General features: G+C 35.0%; 1 protein-coding gene across 5 annotated transcripts in view; it reads right to left on the bottom strand.

The window, feature by feature from the left end:
• OXR1 (oxidation resistance 1) overlaps positions 1-19,274 on the bottom strand; it is a 217,036-nt gene that overhangs the window by 2,265 nt on the left and 195,497 nt on the right. For 3 of the 5 annotated variants that reach the window (XM_039328778.1, XM_039328779.1, XM_039328782.1), the window contains 5 exons: positions 15,913-15,993; positions 8,702-8,827; positions 4,688-4,840; positions 1,618-1,713; positions 672-745 (listed from right to left, as the gene is read on the bottom strand). In XM_039328778.1, the coding sequence (XP_039184712.1) occupies positions 672-745; positions 1,618-1,713; positions 4,688-4,840; positions 8,702-8,827; positions 15,913-15,993 (530 nt within the window). The remainder of the gene's footprint in view (positions 1-671; positions 746-1,617; positions 1,714-4,687; positions 4,841-8,701; positions 8,828-15,912; positions 15,994-19,274) is intronic. The other 2 variants (XM_039328780.1, XM_039328783.1) reach the window with 1 other exon arrangement.

Below are 19,274 nucleotides of genomic sequence, written 5' to 3'. Positions count from 1 at the left end.
ATGGAAACATTATAATAAATAAATAAAACCAAGAACTTTATCTTCTTTGTAGGGTCTGCCATGGAAATGTTATAATAAATGAATAAAACCAAGAACTTTATCTTCTTTGTAGTAACACATTTAAGCCACAAGACTGCAGACTGAACAAACATTGGACCAAGAAAAGCATTGGCTGTGCATTAAAAACTGGGTTCTTGCTTTTATATTTGCTAATGCCTAGCAATAACAAAGTGAGACAGACTAAACTGATTAAGACCCAGTCTGGACTAGTAGTGACAATGCTGACTTAGAAACTACAGGATAGTGAATTCTAGTCCCCCCTTAGGCATAAAAGCTGGCTGGTTGACTTTGGGCCAGTCCCCCTCTCAGCACAACTTATCGCACAGGGTTTTTCTTGTGGGAAAAATAAGAGAGGGAAGGAATACTGGTCTACTTGCTGCCTTTAATTATTTATAAAAATAATAAAGCTGGGATATAAATAAATAGAACTTTTAAAAAAAGAAAAGATGGCCTTTTTCAAGAAAAAAATGCCAACATTGGCAAGAGACTGTCACTATGGGCATGGACATACTTGGACTATATATATAAGGAAGTGAAAAAATATAACCGTACACCAATGTTGTACCATAATACTGTATTAGAATGAACAAAAATGATAAAGAACTACTAACCCTCCACCACCAAAAGCCAAGGCATCCATGTCTCCTTTAAGAAAAAACATATTATCTCCAGTCCACTTGAAGACCTAGTGGTTAGAAAAATAAATGAAGACACACAAACACAGATGAAAGGAAATTATTGCTAAAAGAACAGCAACAAACATCATAAGACATCATCATCAATGTCTGCTTCAGAAAAATCCAGAGACTTTACTGTTAAAATGTAGAGGTTTGCAATGACAGGTGAGAGGGGTGATCCCATGGGTGCTCCTTCTGTTTGTTTGTATTTTTGTCCATTACAGATGAAGTATGTGTTGGATAGGCAGTGGTTGGTCAGATCTAAGATGTGTTTGGGGGGGTTGTATTTGTTTTGGATAGCTGTCAAGGCTTCTTTGATAGGCACTTGAGTGAAGAGGGATATGACATCGAAGCTCATTTACTGTTAAAATGTTACAATGCCCTTATTCACTGTGATTGCCAACTCAACTTCTTTCAATATATTGAAATTCCATCTCACTTAAATTTCTATCCCTAAATTGAGTGAATCATGAAGTAATCCTAATACCCTTTATTGATTTATAGAAACGCTAATCTTCTGATAAGAGCAATATTTATGAACATTTACAGAAAAGGAATCACTAATTGTTTTGTAGTGTTCATTATCACTCTTTATTGATTTTGTGGCTGTGTATGTACTGTATATAAATGAATGTGTGTATTTGTTTATAATAGCTTTATGGCTGCAAAATGTAATTCATGGGAAAATGTAGGGTAATCCTTCATGGCAACCGCAATCTAAATTCTAGATGGTAGGCCTCACTATTCAAAATGTAATTCTGCCTATTTTTAACTGGAATTTAAATAATTTCATAGCAACATAATATTAGTAGACTCATGAATAGTGTAATCTTATTATATATTATCTAAATAATTTAGGCATTCTTTTCTTAGTTCTTACCTCAAATTCTGGGCAGAATGTAAAAAGAAAAGTTTCTCCTGTGCCATAAAACCCATCACTCACTTTAAAAGGTTCAGAAGCGAGAGCTCCAAAAATCTAAAGAAAAGAATAAAAATAATCCAGTAACCATGACATTTCCACTGCTTTTGTGCATAATATATAGGAAACCTATCCCATGAACATGATTAGATTAATTGGAATTATCAGGAGTTTATTTCTATTCATTCCATGAAGATCAAAGCACAAGCAACCATCAAGTTGAACTAAGCCATAACTTCAGCAAGGTATTCAATGGAACATTTTTTTGTAGATGAAAAAGTTCTACTAAAATATGAAAAGACTTCTAGATGGCATTAATTCAGCAAATATACAGCAGAAAACTCCTTTAAGGAGAAATAATTCTTGTACAAACATTTGGACAAGTTGTGGCTGGCTGCCATCTCTAATACTTGCCTTGTTCTTGTTAAATCAGCTTTTCCAATGTTCTTCGGCTGAAGGTGTCAGGTAGAATGGCAAGACTAGTTCATTTAGATAGCAAATCATCAGAACAGGATCAGCATAGCCTGTTTGTACTTGTTTTCTCAACGGGTTATCAGATAGAGATCAGTCCAGTTTGACCGCTCCTAGCTGATTCAGTATGTATGCCTTCCATTTATTTAAGGAAAGAGTTGGAAAAAAAGGAATGCAGGAATATTGCCAGCTATTGTTTACCTCACGTGTACAATGACTCTCCACTCCTCCTAGTCTCCCTTTTTGTTCAATGCAATGGAAATCATAAGCTTTCTTTTTGCTTTTGAGACTAAGGCGTAAAGGTACAAGTACCAAAGTAATAAGAAGGTTAATAAGGATGCAGAATTTAAAAAATAAATAAATCAGTGGGCTATGTTTAAAAGAATTGCTCTAAAACACTTGGAGTGATAGTATGGCGTGCTTATACTGACAGTAAAGAGAATCTGACAGAGATATTTAGTATCAGGTTCAATCCTCTGCTGACTGAAGAATTCCAAACAGAAACGTCAGATGTCTGAGCAGCATTTTGTGTAAATAGATCCAACAGATGTGTGTGTGTACATGCGCACACATATGAATACATAGCTTCAAATCAGTCTTGACTCCTGGCCATTGCCTGGACAAGCCCCTGCATTTTCCTTGGCAAGAATTCAGAAACAGTTACCCACTATCTTCTTCCTGGGACTGAGAGGCTCAAAGTAACCCAGCTGGCTTGGTGCCTATGGCAGGACTAACACTCACGGTTTTCTGGTTTCTAGCCTGGCGACTTTAACCATTACATCATTATGGCTCTCACATCCAACAAATAGAAGCTGCCTCACTGATTCACTGCTGAACTGCTCTTAATTTCTAACAGACAGCAACAATTTCCTTTCCTGTAACTTCTGCTCTGCATTCTAGGTTGACATGTAACAGGGTTTGGCTTTCTCTATGTAGCATTTTTTCAGCTTTTGTATCTTCTCTCAATATACATCTCTCTTCCCCACAATCTTACCAACCATCCCAAGATGCAATAGAGATGATAGGTTGTAAGGACTGCTCTCATTTAAGAAAAGACTTGAAATCTAATATTCTTCCACAAGCTTTTCTGTAAAGTAAATACCAATATTTCTCCCCTACCCTTCTTTTAAGGCATCCATCAAGTTCCGAAACTGGAAGAGTCTGTGTGGGTGATGGGCAACAAAAATGTTTCTCCTTGATGAGTTGAATTACCTTAAACTGTCCCATTCTGCATTGGGTTCAGGCTTTTCAAACACACGCAAAACAGTTTAAATAATTCTTATAATAATAATAATAGTAAAGTTGGAAGGGACCTTGGAGGTCATCTAGTCCAACCCCCTGCTCGGGCAGGAAACCCTACACCATTTCGGACAAATGGCTGTCCAGTCTCTTCTTAAAAACTTCCAGTGTTGGAGCATTTACTGCTTCTGGAGGCAAGCTGTTCAACTGATTAATTGTTCTAACTGTCAGGAAGTTTCTCCTTAGTTCTAGGTTGCTTCTCTCCTTGATTAGTTTCCACCCATTGCTTCTTGTCCTGCCTTCAGGTGCTTTGGAGAATAGCTTAATTCCCTCTTCTTTATGGCAGCCCCTGAGATATTGGAACACTGCTATCATGTCCCCCCTTGTCCTTCTCTTCGTTAAACTAGACATACAATTCTAGACAATTCTCTAAATGGTTATACAGTTTGTCCAATTTGTACCTTCCTAATAACCTGTTTTATATCAACCACTGTGTCTCTGATATTAAATAACACCTTTGAAGTGTAAAATATATCCAGGCTTTCAAAAAGTACTCAATATGTTTATTGTAAAGGGAATAAATCCCAATACTTTTGTAGATTAACACATCTGTAATAATAATAACAATAACAATAGAGTTGGAAGGGGCCTTGGAGGTCTTCTAGTCCAACCCCCTGCTCAGCCAGGAAACCCTATACCATTTCAAACAAATTGTTATCCAGTCTCTTTTTAAAAACTTCCAGTGTTGGAGCATTTACAGCTTCTGGAGGCAGGTTGTTCCACTGATTAATTAATTGTTCTAACTGTCAGGAAATTTCTCCTTAGTTCTAGGTTGCTTCTCTCTTTCATTAGTTTCCATCCATTGCTTCTTGTCCTGCCTTCAGGTGCTTTGGAGAATAGCTTGACTCCTTCTTTTTTGTGGCAAAGACTGATTTGATTTTCCCTCCTATAAAAATAGTAACACTTCCATATTTTTGCAATCAAGAAATCTACTGTACTGAGTGAAGTTACTTTGTTTTTAAAGTACCAGCAGGAAGGGCAGTGGAAAACCACTTGGGTATTATTGCCAGAAATGCTATATGGCAACAGCTACAGAGCCATCAGGGCTTGAGTTCAGCTTGCAGGAATGCTCATTTTAAAATGCTATAGATGTTTTGCAATATATTTATGTTCAGCCTGCTATACTTGAGTTTTCTTTTTTAAAAAATAAAATAATATTGAGTTTTCCTGTACGATAGCTAAGTTGTCTTAAAATTTAGGATCTGTTATGGGGAAGACGGGGAGCAAAGGAAAGAAAAAGTGACTATTGCAATTTCCATACCTGTCCATCACTGTCTTTGATAACTAGCAGCACTGGTGTGTCCAAGCCTGCCATAGTTCTGTACAAAGTCTTCAAGCTCATGCCATGCTTTGCAGTACTGTAGACAAGAGTCCATGGATAGCCAATAGTTCGAGGAGGGAGCTGTTTTGTTAGCTAAAGAAACACAGGTGCAAGTGAGGCACGTGCACTGAACAAAGTGATTAACCTAGAAAGGGTTTTAATTCATGGGGACAAAACATGTTGTGTTAAACATATAAAAAACCAAAAATCAATATTCATACTAAATCTTATAAATGTGCATTGCTTTACAGCAACATTTTCAATCCTTATGCTACACAGAGGCAAAATGAATTTGCTATATCAAGTAATTTATCTGGACTTAAGTTCTACTGAAATCATCTGGGCTTTATTTCCAAATAAATGCTTTTAGGACAAGAGTATTAGGTCCTGTGTTTGGCTCTTTGAGGTTATTAAGGTTGAACCTCGCCCATTCAAATCATACTGTTTCAGGAATGGAAACTGTATTGCTGAATAACCTATATATATATTGACAAACAAAGCAATAACTTGAATGAGACAAAAATCAGAACTTTTTCTATTCACCACAACATGGTCCTTGTTTTTTCTCTTACTTATTAGCAGTAGTCATAGCTTGCAGTGAATACAAACAACATGCAGGAACATATAACATCTCATAAAAAAAACTGTAAACTGTGAGTCATGATACTTAACGTCACTAAAAGCCACTAGGCATACTGAAAGCACCATTTGGGAATTGTCCATTCTAACTGAATTTTATTTATCAAATTTATTTGCTGCCTATCTCACAGTTGAAGAAATATAGTGGGGCTTTTCCTGGAAACCAGACAGCAAGCTAGGCGCCCAAAGTCTTGAGTTCCCTATGGAAGGATCTCCCACCAGCAATCTGGATATCTCTAATGCTATTAATGTTTAAGAAAACCACAAATACTTGGCTTTTCAAGAAATAATTGGAAATTGAGTAATACCAGCTAAAAAGTCAGTTTTAACTCTTTCTGTTTAAATTATTATGTTTTCTACTGTATTATTTTATTCTTTTAAGGATCTTCATGTATATAAGATGCTTTGAGTTGTTTCAAGGTGGTCTTATAAACAAAAGCAGTAAATAAATTATTGAAATCCACAGGAATTATATTTTCCACTGTTGCTTCATATTTTCCAAGTCCTAGAAGCATATTGTGCATACTTGTGACCAGTGTACAAGGAGGAATACTTAAGGACTAATAAGCCTTATTTCTCATTTCCATCATCAAGAAAACAGTTACTGAGAAAAAACCCTCAAGACAAATAAAAATGGATCCACTAGGATTGTCCTAAGATCCGCAAATGACTTTATGGGCAATTTAGATAATCTCATGATTACAACTAATGGATCCAGCCTTATGCAATGAAGTTAGTTCAGAATTGTTTCATATAGAATCTTGTTTTCTTTACCCAAGTAACATTTCTATCTATTCCAGACAGAATACTATTCCAAAGAAGTACATTTTAAACAGATCAATTCAGATTTTGGTTTTATGCTCTAACATAAAATAAACAATTGCAGCAGCCAAGTTAGATTTCCTTACTTACCATATAATAATGGTATACAGAAAGTTTGCCTCTGAAATGTTTTTGATTACAAATGTGATTGAGTGTGAAATGCTTTGTTTCAACTTTGAACCAGCTGTTTGATCCTTGCTGGAATTGTTACAACATTGTTTTAATGACTTTGGAAATGTTCAAATGTTTTGAGTTCAAAACAGACTCTTTTCAATCTTAAAACACCTGTTTTGAATTTGAAACAAGACTATTTTGAGTTCATAGTGCTTCTGGAATAGTTGGATTGAATTGGGATACTTCCAATAAGGTTGGAATAACCTACTTTGAATTGTACCCAACTGTTTTGGATTTGCCCTAAAATGCAATATTTCAAACTTGAAATGTTTAAGATTAAAACCTGTTTCCCATCTCTAATTTAAAATAAGTATTGAAAAACCAAAGTGAAATGTTAAAGCAAATAGCTTTATTTTTTTCTAATTTTTGAGGTCACGCTTAAAAAGATAGGGCAACATTTACTATATTTTCTGGTTTCATTTATTAATTGTGTTTCTAATATTAGACCAATAAATGAATTCCTTTGGACAGTTATAGATAACAGATAGGAAACGGGGTGAAGAGATAATTGTTAATAATCTTGGAGGAGGTGAAGGACACTGAATTTATTCTTTTTTTTTTTTTTTAGTATATTTTATGCAGTTTTGCATTGTAGCAATGCAGCCAAGGGATTGTGGAGCTCCGCACCCCATGACTGCTTTCATCCTGCTTGGGGACCCTAAATGGGTCTAATGTTGCCCCGGAGAGGCAGCGTTGCTACGATGCAAAACCAGAAGTTGACATTAAATTTATTCTTCTAATTCATCCTTGTGATAAAAGTTGAAAATCATTTATTTATTTTTTTACTCTTTATTATATTCTTACTTTTCCTTTTTATTCTTTGTACTTTTTGCTCCTAATTTCTCTTATGTTTGTTTAATTTGTATTAGGTTTTATTATAATAAAATTATATATTTATATAAATATATATGCACAACATATATATAAATAAAGAAACATTGTTCTTCCCACTGCTAGTGGCCAAGAGTAAACGAGAAAAGAATAGCAATTTTTAAAAATAAATAGCAAGAAGCAGCCATATTGGTTCATGTGGTTCATAGAATGGTTCATTTACATTCAATAGCAGTTATCCCAAACAGCAACTATTTCCTTGTTTACTAAATAACTTTCATTGCTTTTTAAAAACGCTTTGCTCTTTATAGAAAGTAGAGCTTAGGGCTGTGTATATCCTAGTGTGTTTTCTTTTATTATTAGCAATAGCAATAACACTTAGACTTACATATCACTTCATAGTGCTTTACAGCACTCTCTAAGTGGTTTACAGAATCAGCATATTGCTCCCAACAATCTGGGTTCTCGTTTTACCGACCTCAGAAGGATGGAAGGCTGAGTTAATCTTGGGTCAGGATGGAACTCCTGGAGTAAGCAGTGAATTAGCCTACAGTACTGCATTCTAACCACTCGACTACAATGGCGCCAAAATCTCTTTGGTTTAGTTTTTTTCTGAGCATTGCTGGCACTTCTGTACACCATATTTCAACAAAAGGAAACTCAAGCCAATAGCCAGAAATGTTTGTATTTATTTAGCTGGTTTGTTCACATGCTGCGTTGAGGTGAATAATGCTTTCTGTTTCTCTATGAATTTTTAAATGCTCCCCATTAAATTTACAAAAAAGCAATGTTCTTGTTCAGATTTTCAGTACGTAGGGTGGCAAACAGGAGTCAGAATAGATTATCAGAGAGTATGCACAAAATTCAATGATTTTGGAAATGAAAAGTTCCCTCCTCTCCACACCAAATCTCCTTAAGATCATGCCATTTGAAAGCAACTGGTAGCTTCTGGAACTATATCTACTGAACTGCAACTGTTTCACAGTGTCCTCAGTATGTCACTCTAAATAAGACAGGCCAGTTTCAGGTCTGTGTGGCACATGTTTAACCACTTCAATTTGGAGCAGCTTTCTCTTACACTTGGCTTAACTTTTTTGAGAATGCCATAGCTAAGAGGACTGAAATGTTCTATAGTTTTCCGGAATGTGATGATTCATTGAATTTTATACATTCCAAACTGACATAAAAAGGGAACAGGATGCTTTTTTTGAATTCCTATTTTTTCAATTACTCTCTATGGCAGACTATGCAAAGCATTTAAAGTTTCATTTATATACTGAATGCTAGAAATATTCTTGAGTTTTATGTTATAATTTAACCAATTCAAAATATTTCAAGTATTGCCCTATGTTTGAAACAAAGCATTTTGTTTCTTTCATATCATTAGTCAGCAACAATTACTGTTACAATTCAAATTTCTAAAACAATTTTATTGCAATGTGAAAATTGTGTCAATATAAGAAATGCCATATTTTTTTATATATATACCTTTTCAATTTGATCCAACTGCAACAGTTCACTGGGATCACTAAGATTTGGCCGAAATGCTTCAGGCTCCAGTTCGGTTTTGATAGTTGTTCCCTGCTTTGAATATGTATCTTCTCTTGTAGTAATCTGCATGGAATAAAGGAAGTTGAATTAGCATTCAAAATACTATTCAAAACAACTTTCTTTATCACATTCATCCTGTAAAAATGAAAGTTTTTGCTTACATGTCAACTTGTGTAATGTTTTAAATATTAGATACAATGCCAGACGTTTAATTTGGATATGGCCCATCACTGAAAGAATGCAACATTGCAAGCTTGTGAGCCATTTCTGTTATTTAAACTATGTACTGTATCCTATAACTGTTTAAGGTACCATTTGATTCTGACTAAAACTGAATCTCAGAGGTAAACAACAGAATCTAAAAATATTATACTGAAGTAGTATAATATTTGCATCCTGGCAATCAGAAAATATTCAGATCCATTCTTAAATAAGAATCAGTTGACTACTCATACAAACAGAACCAGTGTCTCTTGAAAAGAAAAGCTTACATTAAAAAAACAAAAAAATTACAGCCCATAGGTTAAATAATTTTAAATATAAGCTGCTTTTAATATTGTGCATGGCCATTCTAATCTTAATCTCTGCAGTCTTCCTGCACGCATAAACATTCACATAAAAATATAATACAGTTACCTGAGAATTAAGATGTGTCTCCCTGCAACAATGTGTAAAACCTTGTACTGGGCAGGAATTCATGTAGATTAGGCATGTCAAACTCGACATCACATGATGTCATGTGATGTATCGGGACTTTTTCCCCATTGCTGGCAATGGGATGGGCACGGTTTTGCTGTGATGCATCCGGCCTGGAGGCCGGCAGTTTGACATGCCTGATGTAGATAAATGGTAGAAAAGATCAAGATTCAGAATCAATCTTTTATCTTCATTCCCCATTGACACTTATCACTTTGCTCATTTCCAATTTCAAAACTAGACTATAAAATTGGAACCAGCTGGAGATTTGGGTGGTGCGGATCATGCACAGAAGGGATGGAACATCTGGGTACCCTTCCATTCAATGCTTTTCTGTTTAGAACTCAGTGCATTTTATTGTTTGAAAGTAGATGTATCCTAGAGGTACTGGAAGACCTCTTAAATTTTCAGTAATATTAAGACAACCTAAATATATCAAATTTTTCCACAAAACATAGAACTGCTGTTCACATCTCTTATATGATCTTCTGTATATCTACTGAGCAAGTGATCAGCAAGTGATCAGCTTCTTTCAACATGTAAAAAACAAGAAAAAAGTGAAGGAAATGATTGGTCCATTAGTGGGTGGAAGTGGCAAGAAGGTGACAAGCAACAGGGAGAAAGCAGAACTATTTAACTCATTGTTTGCATCTGTCTTTACACAAAGGGAAAAAACAGACCAACCTATCAAAAATAGTGCCATAAAAAACACAACAGAAACACAAGTTAAGATAGGCAAGAAAATGGTTAGGGAGCACCTGTCCAGCCTAGATGAGTTCAAATCGCCAGGACCAGATGGATTACACCCAGAGTTCTCAAGGAACTGGCAGATGTGATATCGGAGCCACTGAACTATATTTTTCAAAGATCCTGGAACACAGGGGAACTACCAGAGGACTGGAAAAGAGCTGATGTAGTTCCCATCCTCAAAAAAGAAAAAAAAATGGATCCAGGAAATTACAGACCTATCAGCCTGACCTCAATACCTGGGAAGATCCTGGAAAAGATAATCAAACAACGAATCAACGAACACCTAGAGGCAAACAAAGTCATTACTAAAAGCCAACATGGGTTTGCCAAAAATAGATCATGCCAGACAAATCTTATTGCATTCTTTGACCAAGTGACAAAATTAGTGGATCAGAGGAACGCTGTGGACATAATTTACTTGGACTTCAGTAAGGCATTTGATAAAGTAGATCACAACCTACTACTTGACAAGATAGAAAAATGTGGGGTAGACAGAACCACCACCAGATGGATCCGTAGCTGGCTGACCGGCCGTACTCAGCGAGTGGTCCTCAAGGAACTGCATCTATATGGAGGGAAGTGTGTAGTGGGGTGCCCCAGGGCTCTGTTCTGGGCCCAGTACTCTTCAACATCTTCATCAACGATTTGGATGAAGGGATAGATGGGGAACTCATCAAATTTGCAGATGACACCAAGCTGGCAGGAATAGCCAACACTCCAGAAGATAGGCTTCAGGTCCAGAAGGATCTGGACAGACTTGAACACTGGGCACTAACTAACAAAATGAAATTCAATGGTGAAAAAAGCAAGGTTCTACATTTAGGCAAGAAAAAACAAATGCACAAGTACAGCATAGGTGGCACCATGCTCAATAGTAGTAACTGTGAGAGGGACCTCGGAATCCTAGTAGACAATCACCTAAATATGAGCCAGCAGTGTGCTGCAGCTGCCAAAAAGGCCAACACAGTGCTAGGCTGCATTAACAGAGGGATAGAATCAAGATCACGTGAAGTATTAATACCACTCTTCAATGCCTGGTAAGGCCACACTTGGAATACTGCATCCAGTTTTGGTCACCACGATGTAAAAAAGATGTTGAGACTCTAGAAAGAGTACAGAGAAGAGCAACAAAGATGATTAGGGGACTGGAGGCTAAAACATATAAGGAACGGTTGCGAGAATTGGGTAGGTCTAGTTTAACGAAGAGAAGGACAAGGGGGGACATGATAGCAGTATTCCAATATCTCAGGGGCTGCCATAAAGAAGAAGGAATTAAGCTATTTTCCAAAGCACCTGAAGGCAGGACAAGAAGCAACGGGTGGAAACTACTCAAGGAGAGAAGCAACCTAGAACTAAGGAGAAACTTCCTGACAGTGAGAACAATTAATCAGTGGAACAGCTTGCCTCCAGAAGCAGTAAATGCTCCAACAATGGAAGTTTTTAAGAAGAGACTGGACAGCCATTTGTCCGAAATGGTGTAGGGTTTCCTGCCCGAGCAGGGGGTTGGACTAGATGACCTCCAAGGTCCCTTCCAATTTTACTATTATTATTATAAGAACTATGAGAAAAATCACATGGAAAAATCATATTGCTACAATAGGAATATTGCAACTTTTTATATAGTGTCTATCAAGTTGAAGTACTGTATTTTTCTATCTGCTGTATCTTTATAGTCCACAATATAAATGATATATACACATATACATATATGATTTCACAATAAACTATATGGCATTTCCAATAAACATTTTATATTGTTAGTATGCATTCCACTGTCTTCCATATATTGTAAAATAAGAAAACTCTATAGCTTAATTCCATTGCAAGCTAAATAGGTTAATTCAAATGATTTAGAATAATTGCAAGATTTATCCTGGAGAAAAGTCTGTCTGTGTAGTTACGAAGACGTGATCTGTTTTGAATGCACATACTTAATCAATAGTTGCAAGGTAAGGAACATTCAGTTCAACAATCCAAATAAAACATTAATGCTATGCTTCACATTATCAGCCAACACAAGTGTTCCAATAACAAAAGTTAGAAATTTTGTCGTGCTGCAGGAATGATTGTTCTACTTCAACAGGTCTACACTTCTTTGCCCCAACAATTATTCATTATCAGTAACAGGTAATACAAGCCAAGGGACTATTTTAAATTAGTTTTGCTAAAATACTTCCAGGCAGTGTTTAAAATGTACCCTACTTACAAAATGATTCATCAATTAAAAGAAGGAAGACTATGTAGTCCAGGCATGTCAAACTGCCGGCCCACAAGCCAGATGCATCATACTGAAACCGCGCCCACCCCATTGCCGGCAATGGGGAAAAAGTCACGATACATCATGCGATGTCACGTGACGTCGTGAGTTTGACATGCCTGATGTACTCCATTAATATGGATGTTTAACTATGTTTAAGGAACACCATTTTATCTGGCTGGCTGACAACTGTTTTCTTGAAAAAAGGAACAAAGGCAGTTTAGCAAGTATTTATATAACTAAGATTTACAGATAAAAACTTGTGTCTTTGATATATTAAATAATAATATAAAGTTTATCCAGTTACTAAATTAGTTCTGAAATGCCAATGACAGATTTCTTTAAGGGCAGATATCCTATAAGGAATTTTGACAGTCTCATCAATAGCAAATGATTCACATGCCATTTTATATTTTATTGACAGCTGCTCCCCACCCTCTGCAATTTATACTAACGGACATAGTGTGTTGGCTTTTCTAGATGGAGTTTCATCATTATTTAAATATATGCAGTTAAAATAAGCTTTTAAAACAGCAGACTTCTTGAAATCATTATCTCAAAGGTTCTTCTTAACTTCTCGTTATCAATGTCTTAACTCATGAACAAATCTCTTAAAATATTAACTGTTAGCAGCAGAATGAGCAAAACTACAAAAGCATTTTCTTCCAAAAATAATTAACTATAAATATTATTCAAAACCTGACTAAGATTTTAAAATGATGATCCAATTTTGTGTTAAGAAAAACTGACAAAATAACAAATAATAAAAACAGAATCTATACTTTTTAGTTACACTGAAGTAAATAGCAGTATAGATGCTTAAATGTTTAGGTAAACTCTCTGCATTAGATATTTTATTACTGTATTAATAGAACTGTAGCAGTTCTATTTCATAAAGCTTTAGAAAATGCTTCTGAAATTTTAAAGATATAAAAGTAATAATGTGTACACATTTCGCATATGTCTATCTATTGAGAATACAATATATGTAGATACCAACAGGCTTATAAGATCTCAGCTTAAAGTGAAGAAACAAAATTTAAAATATATGTCCAGTTTGACAAAGTAAAAGGCATCTACTGCTATGTAACTGACTTCAGTTGCTCTGCAGGTAAGAAGTGGAGATTAAGGTGTTTTAGTCACTGAGCCTAAAACAAATTCTTCTGTATTCTCTTTTGTAAAGTTTTTATTCAATTAAAACTCCCACCCTCAGATATGACATAAAGTCCTAATCATTTTGAAAAAGAAAATTAAGAAATGTGAACAAAGTTTCAAAACAATATAAAATGCTCAGAGCAGAGGCCTAAGTGTTTTTTAATTTCATTTTCATACAGAATTTTCATTGATTTAGTATTTTTTATCTAATCTCTGAAAGCCATTTTTCTTTCCTTCTTCTTTTGTCTAAATCACGACATCCAAAAGGAAAGAAAAGACAAAGCCAGTTTTTTAAGGTTTATGGAGTATGCAGCTCCTTAATTTGGTCCACAAGGTACAATTACCTTAAGGATTAGCTAACATTAATGGAAAAATCTGAGGTAGCAATTATGTGATGTCATTATCATTCTTTTTATTATTATTGACAACTTGCAGCACTTTTTGAATACCACAAAATCTCTTCCTAGCCTGAAAGGTAGCAAGGAGGCAAAAAGAAATGCCAAAACTACTATCAGTAAAAGGACAAAAAGTATCTGCAGTGTGTTCCATGGATTGCAAGTATCCACAAGAACCATCAAAATGGGAACAATGCTGGAAAATGGCCAATGAAGTTACACAGGTCTTTGCTAAGTCATTGTTTGGGATGGGTGGAATTGATGCTGAGGACCATAGAGTAACTGAATTTGAAGAAGGGACTATGAAGCTTAGATTAACAATAAGAGAAGGATGTTACAATGGGAAAAAGTAACCGGATTTGCAGAAATAATTGTGCACAAAATAGCAGATAAATATTCAGCGCAGGTAGAGGTATCTGAAGGAAATGGGACTTTCAAAATGGGTTACCCAATGATAAAGATCTCATTTACAGATAGCCAACACAGAAAGGACAGTACCACATTTACAACTACTATGCAATCTAATATGATCCACTGATGATTTGATCCACTTTTGGCTAGCACTGGCTTCTTTTTTAAGAATAGCCATATCCCAGCAGAACCAGCTTCTAACCTTGTAGCAAGGGCTTCCTGCATCCATTTTGCTTCACAGTTAAGCTCAGTCTGAGACTGGATGTCCTTGCAGAGCTCATGAGAAATCAATTTATAAGTAACCAATCAGTTCCAGGACACAACATTATAAGGAACAGCTCATACCATACCAGGCTTATCTGATATAGTTCTTAGGCTAATTGGAGATGAAAAACTGAGCAAGCAGATATATAATAGTGATACAGCTCATTGTAAGACACCAAGAACACAGAGAGCAGTCAGGCAATAGCAACAATACATCGTAACAAATATTGAAACTTCGGTAGTATATACACATTAGATTTCAGAGGAATACAAATGGCACTACAAATGCCAGCACTTACTGGCAATGGTCACCAAGCTAAAAGTGAAGGCAAATATCAACATCTCACTGTGAAGTCATAGCCTTACAAATAACTTTTCCAAAGACATGGGAATTCATCAGACTGGGATTCTATGATATGTAGCCTCAATCCATCAGTAAGGCCCTAGATATGGATGGGCTGATTTAGACAAATGTCAATAATTCCGGTCTCCTCTAACATAATGCCTCTCCTGCTTCCGTAGAGCCACAATGCCAACATGCACAACAACCTGTTAAATTCATATATGAAACTACAGGACAGCTTTAGAAATATTTCAAATAGTTTGATTCATTCATCATAATTAACATTAACAGTTAATATTGAACAATACAACTGTTTTGTTCATAGTATTTAAATAAACTGTGATAAACCAGCTGTGTAAAAGTGGACGAGATTGAATGTGCAAATCTAAGTATCTTAAATTTCAGCCATTCATCAGCCTCCTAGGTATTGGCATGCTACTTCTACTTTGCCTTATAGAAATGTGTGAGAATCCAAGCAATCTTTAACTTCAGTTTGGCCAGGAAGCTTCATCAACTGTTTCACAGCCTTCAGGAATTAAAGAGATCTTTTCCTGAGTTACATCTTATGGGCTAACTTAAGGTCTGCATAGTCCTTGTAACAGAGTAGTAAATATCCAGGATTTGGAAGATCTATTCAAAATTTGATCAAAATAATGAAGCACTTGCATTATCACTAGAAGTTTACTTTGAACTTGCAGAAGTTTGGCTCAGCTCTAAAAGTGACTCAATTGTCAAAAATGTCATCAGAACAACCATGGCAAAGTTATTGCTGCCTTATTTCAGTATAATAATGAAGACAAAATAATTGAATATCGGCTTTGTTCTGATCAGGACCACCACATTAAAAAATTCTAATCTCTAGTTGAGAAGAAAGCACCTTGAGACGTCGGCAGAGTGTACGTAGTTCTTCACTAATTAGAGCATCGATTCGGCGGTGATACTCAGCCACTGACACTACCTGAATATGGAGACAGGAAGACAATAATTCTACTCACAGTTTTTAAATGAAAAATAAAACAATATAAAAGAAATAACAGAATATGGCAAAGTAAAACAAAGGGTGGGGAGAAAGAAATTGACAATGAAACAAAGATAAAAGTAACAATCTAATGATACATATATATAAAACACATATAGATATACAAGAGTCAGAATTTCCAGTAAAATAACAAAATAAATTTGTACCACAGAATAAAAACAATCTGCTAGGTAAACATATACGCATGCACATCCATGAAATGTTTCCTTACATAAATACCACCTGTTGTTTTTACTTAGGGAAAAATACTAATTGATAAAAAAGAAGTAGAAACGAAAACAGGTCTTGTATAAAAGCAATTGTAAAAAAAAGTACAGAAAAAGAAAGCTAAAATTATCAAATAATTGGAATAATTTTTATATGAGAAAACATTGCCATATTTGATTGACTGATTGCCACATTTGGGTCTCTTTCCCTTACTAAACAGCAAATAAGAAAGGACATAAAATCGTGTGAATCAAGAAATACTGTTGTGCTAGACAGTATGAAAAGCAGCACAAACACATCACATACAATTAAATTACAGATGGATTCCACTATGCATTAAAAGGATGGGTAGTACTGGACTAGAGAAATGTATAAAGGATAATGGCATGTCAGACTTCAGATAGATATCTTACTATTGCTAAAATGTGGTACTAAACTTGAAAGATGTGGCATTTACATCCTGGGTTATAATGACCACATTGTCCATGAACAACACTGTAAGGTACTATCTTATTAATCATTGTTTATAAAAAAAAATCAAATGTCCTCCAGAGGAATTTATAGACAGATGCAGTTTACAAATATATTTTAGGCTTCTAGAAAAGGAAGGAATAACTTTAAACAATAGCCAGCAAACATTTAATATCTGTCTTATTAAAGAATATAAACTGTATTTTATTGTTGAAATCTGTATTATGTAAGTTATAAAAAAAATAAGACAGAATGATTCCAACTGCACATAATAGCATGGAGTTGGCAGATTCAGGCCTTAATGGATTCACATATGGTGAGATGACTTTAATATGCACTTATAAATTCAAACCTGGCAAACAGACTGTATGCATATTATTAACAAGCAAAATCATAATAAAACAAAGGTAGAAATGTGGGGATATTAAATTAGCTCTATATTCATTCAACACTCTCCAACTGTTTATCAAAACAAATGGTTTTTTTTGTTTATCAAAACAATAATTTCTGCAGTCAACAGGCCAGAAAGGCAGGCTGAAGTTTATATATTAAGAACTTTCAGAAATTCAGACCACTACTGTACCTACATAATATAAAGAGTCATAATTTTCTCACATCTCTAGAATAAGCAGAAATTAAAACTCTATATTAACGTTTTCACATTTTACCAGGCTATGGAACCTGTTTAAATAAAGAAAAGATTCCCAGAATGTCTTTTCATAAACAATGATTTTCCTTTCTTTTTTAATTTCCCTTAGTCTCTCATGGAACCCTAGGATTCTGCAGAATGCAGACCTCTGAGAATTCTTTCTCTACATGACTTTTTTTTAAATGTTCATTATTCTTCAATTTCTTCAGGCCTAATATATAATCTCTTACAATGGACAACTTTCACACTTACTTAGTATAGTTGCAGAAGCATGCACCTTTCTATATAGCACAATTTAATATTTATACAATATATTCTTGCCATCACAGTTATTTTCTGTTTGCAGTAGAGAAACAAGAATTTTTCTGTTCAGAATAGTTGTAATGAACATATATGAAGAAAAAAAAGCCCAATCCCAACAACCCAAAGAACGGATCTCTGCTCATAAAATTTATAATATCAAAAAGTTTTACAAAAATAATCTGTTTTTTTGCAATTACAGGAAGTCCTCGACTTATAACAATTGAGCTCAAAATTTCCAATACTAAGTGAAGAAGTTCTGTGAACTGAACCTCATTTTACAACTTTGGCCACAGTTAAAGGAACCACTGCGGTTGTTAAATGAATGCAGCCATTAAGTGAATCTGGCTTCCCCCACCACCTTTGCTTACTGGAAGCTAGCTGGGAAGGTTACAAATGGTGATCACATGACCCCGGGACATTTGCCAATTGCCCAAATTTTTAACACATGACCATGCGGATACTACAATAGTCAGAAGTGTAAAAACTGGTCATAAGTCACTTTTTCCAATGGTACTTCGAACGGTCACTAAATGAATGGTTGTAAGTTAAGAACTACCTGTACAATATTTGACACCTTGCTATCTATTGCATACTTTATCTCTGCTGGATAAATGCAGTATTCAATTTGCCCTTAATATTCTCATCAATAAATGAGAAAGTTTTCCATGAGTTAAGCTCAACTTCTATTAGTTGCATGAATGCATCGATGTTTTTTTCTTGGAACAATAAAGTGGAATACCTTTAGATTGGATTTTTTTAAAAAAATGATGCAGTAGTTCAGTTTATATAATTTTCAAATGACCATTTAGGGAGCATTTCAAGTTAGGATGAAATGCAGAAAAGCTATTTAAGACCCAGATTGAAAATTCCAGTGCACCCCCCTTGCAGTCATATGACCTCATTTTGGGCATTTGGCAACTGACTCCCATTTATTTATTTATTTATTTATTTATTTATTTATTTATTTATTTATTTATTTATTTATTAGACTTATATACCGCTTTAAGTGCAAGCACTCTCTAAGCGGTGTACACCAGTAAGCATTTACAGCTGTTTGCAACATCCGACTGTCACGTGACTGAAATTTACAAAGTTTTTAGCCAGAAAGCAGCCTTTACTTCCAGTTTCCAGTAAAAAATGCCCACAGTGAACAATAGATTTGCTTAACAACTGCTGCAGAAAAGGTCATAAAATCAGATGCTCTCATATGGTAACTTGCTTAATGACCATCACAACTTACATCTTTTAAATATACTCAGAGGAGCTGCAAAGAAATACAATATTCTCTTCTTCAGTAAAGCAAAAATATTTCCTGATTAGCATAAATTACCTTAGAATATAACTTTGTGATTTTGAAAATGTAAAGTTTTATAATATTCCTTAGGTTACTTGGTTAAATTTTATGACAGTAATTGCAGGCTTAATTGTGGTCCTGTGTTGAGGACTACCTAGCCTAAAAAGATCAAGACCACAAATTATTTTCCAATTTAAGAGTTATATAGTTCAAGCATAAATGGTAATCATTAAAAAAACAGTTGTGGAATTTTTTTCAAACCTTATAAATTTCACT

This window comes from Crotalus tigris, unplaced genomic scaffold (genome assembly GCF_016545835.1).
Source record: "Crotalus tigris isolate CLP2741 ecotype Arizona unplaced genomic scaffold, ASM1654583v1 scf7180000024384.25900115:4084858, whole genome shotgun sequence".
NCBI lineage: Eukaryota > Metazoa > Chordata > Lepidosauria > Squamata > Viperidae > Crotalus > Crotalus tigris.
Note: the sequence above shows the minus strand (reverse complement) of the source record. Positions and strands in the feature narration are given on the sequence as shown.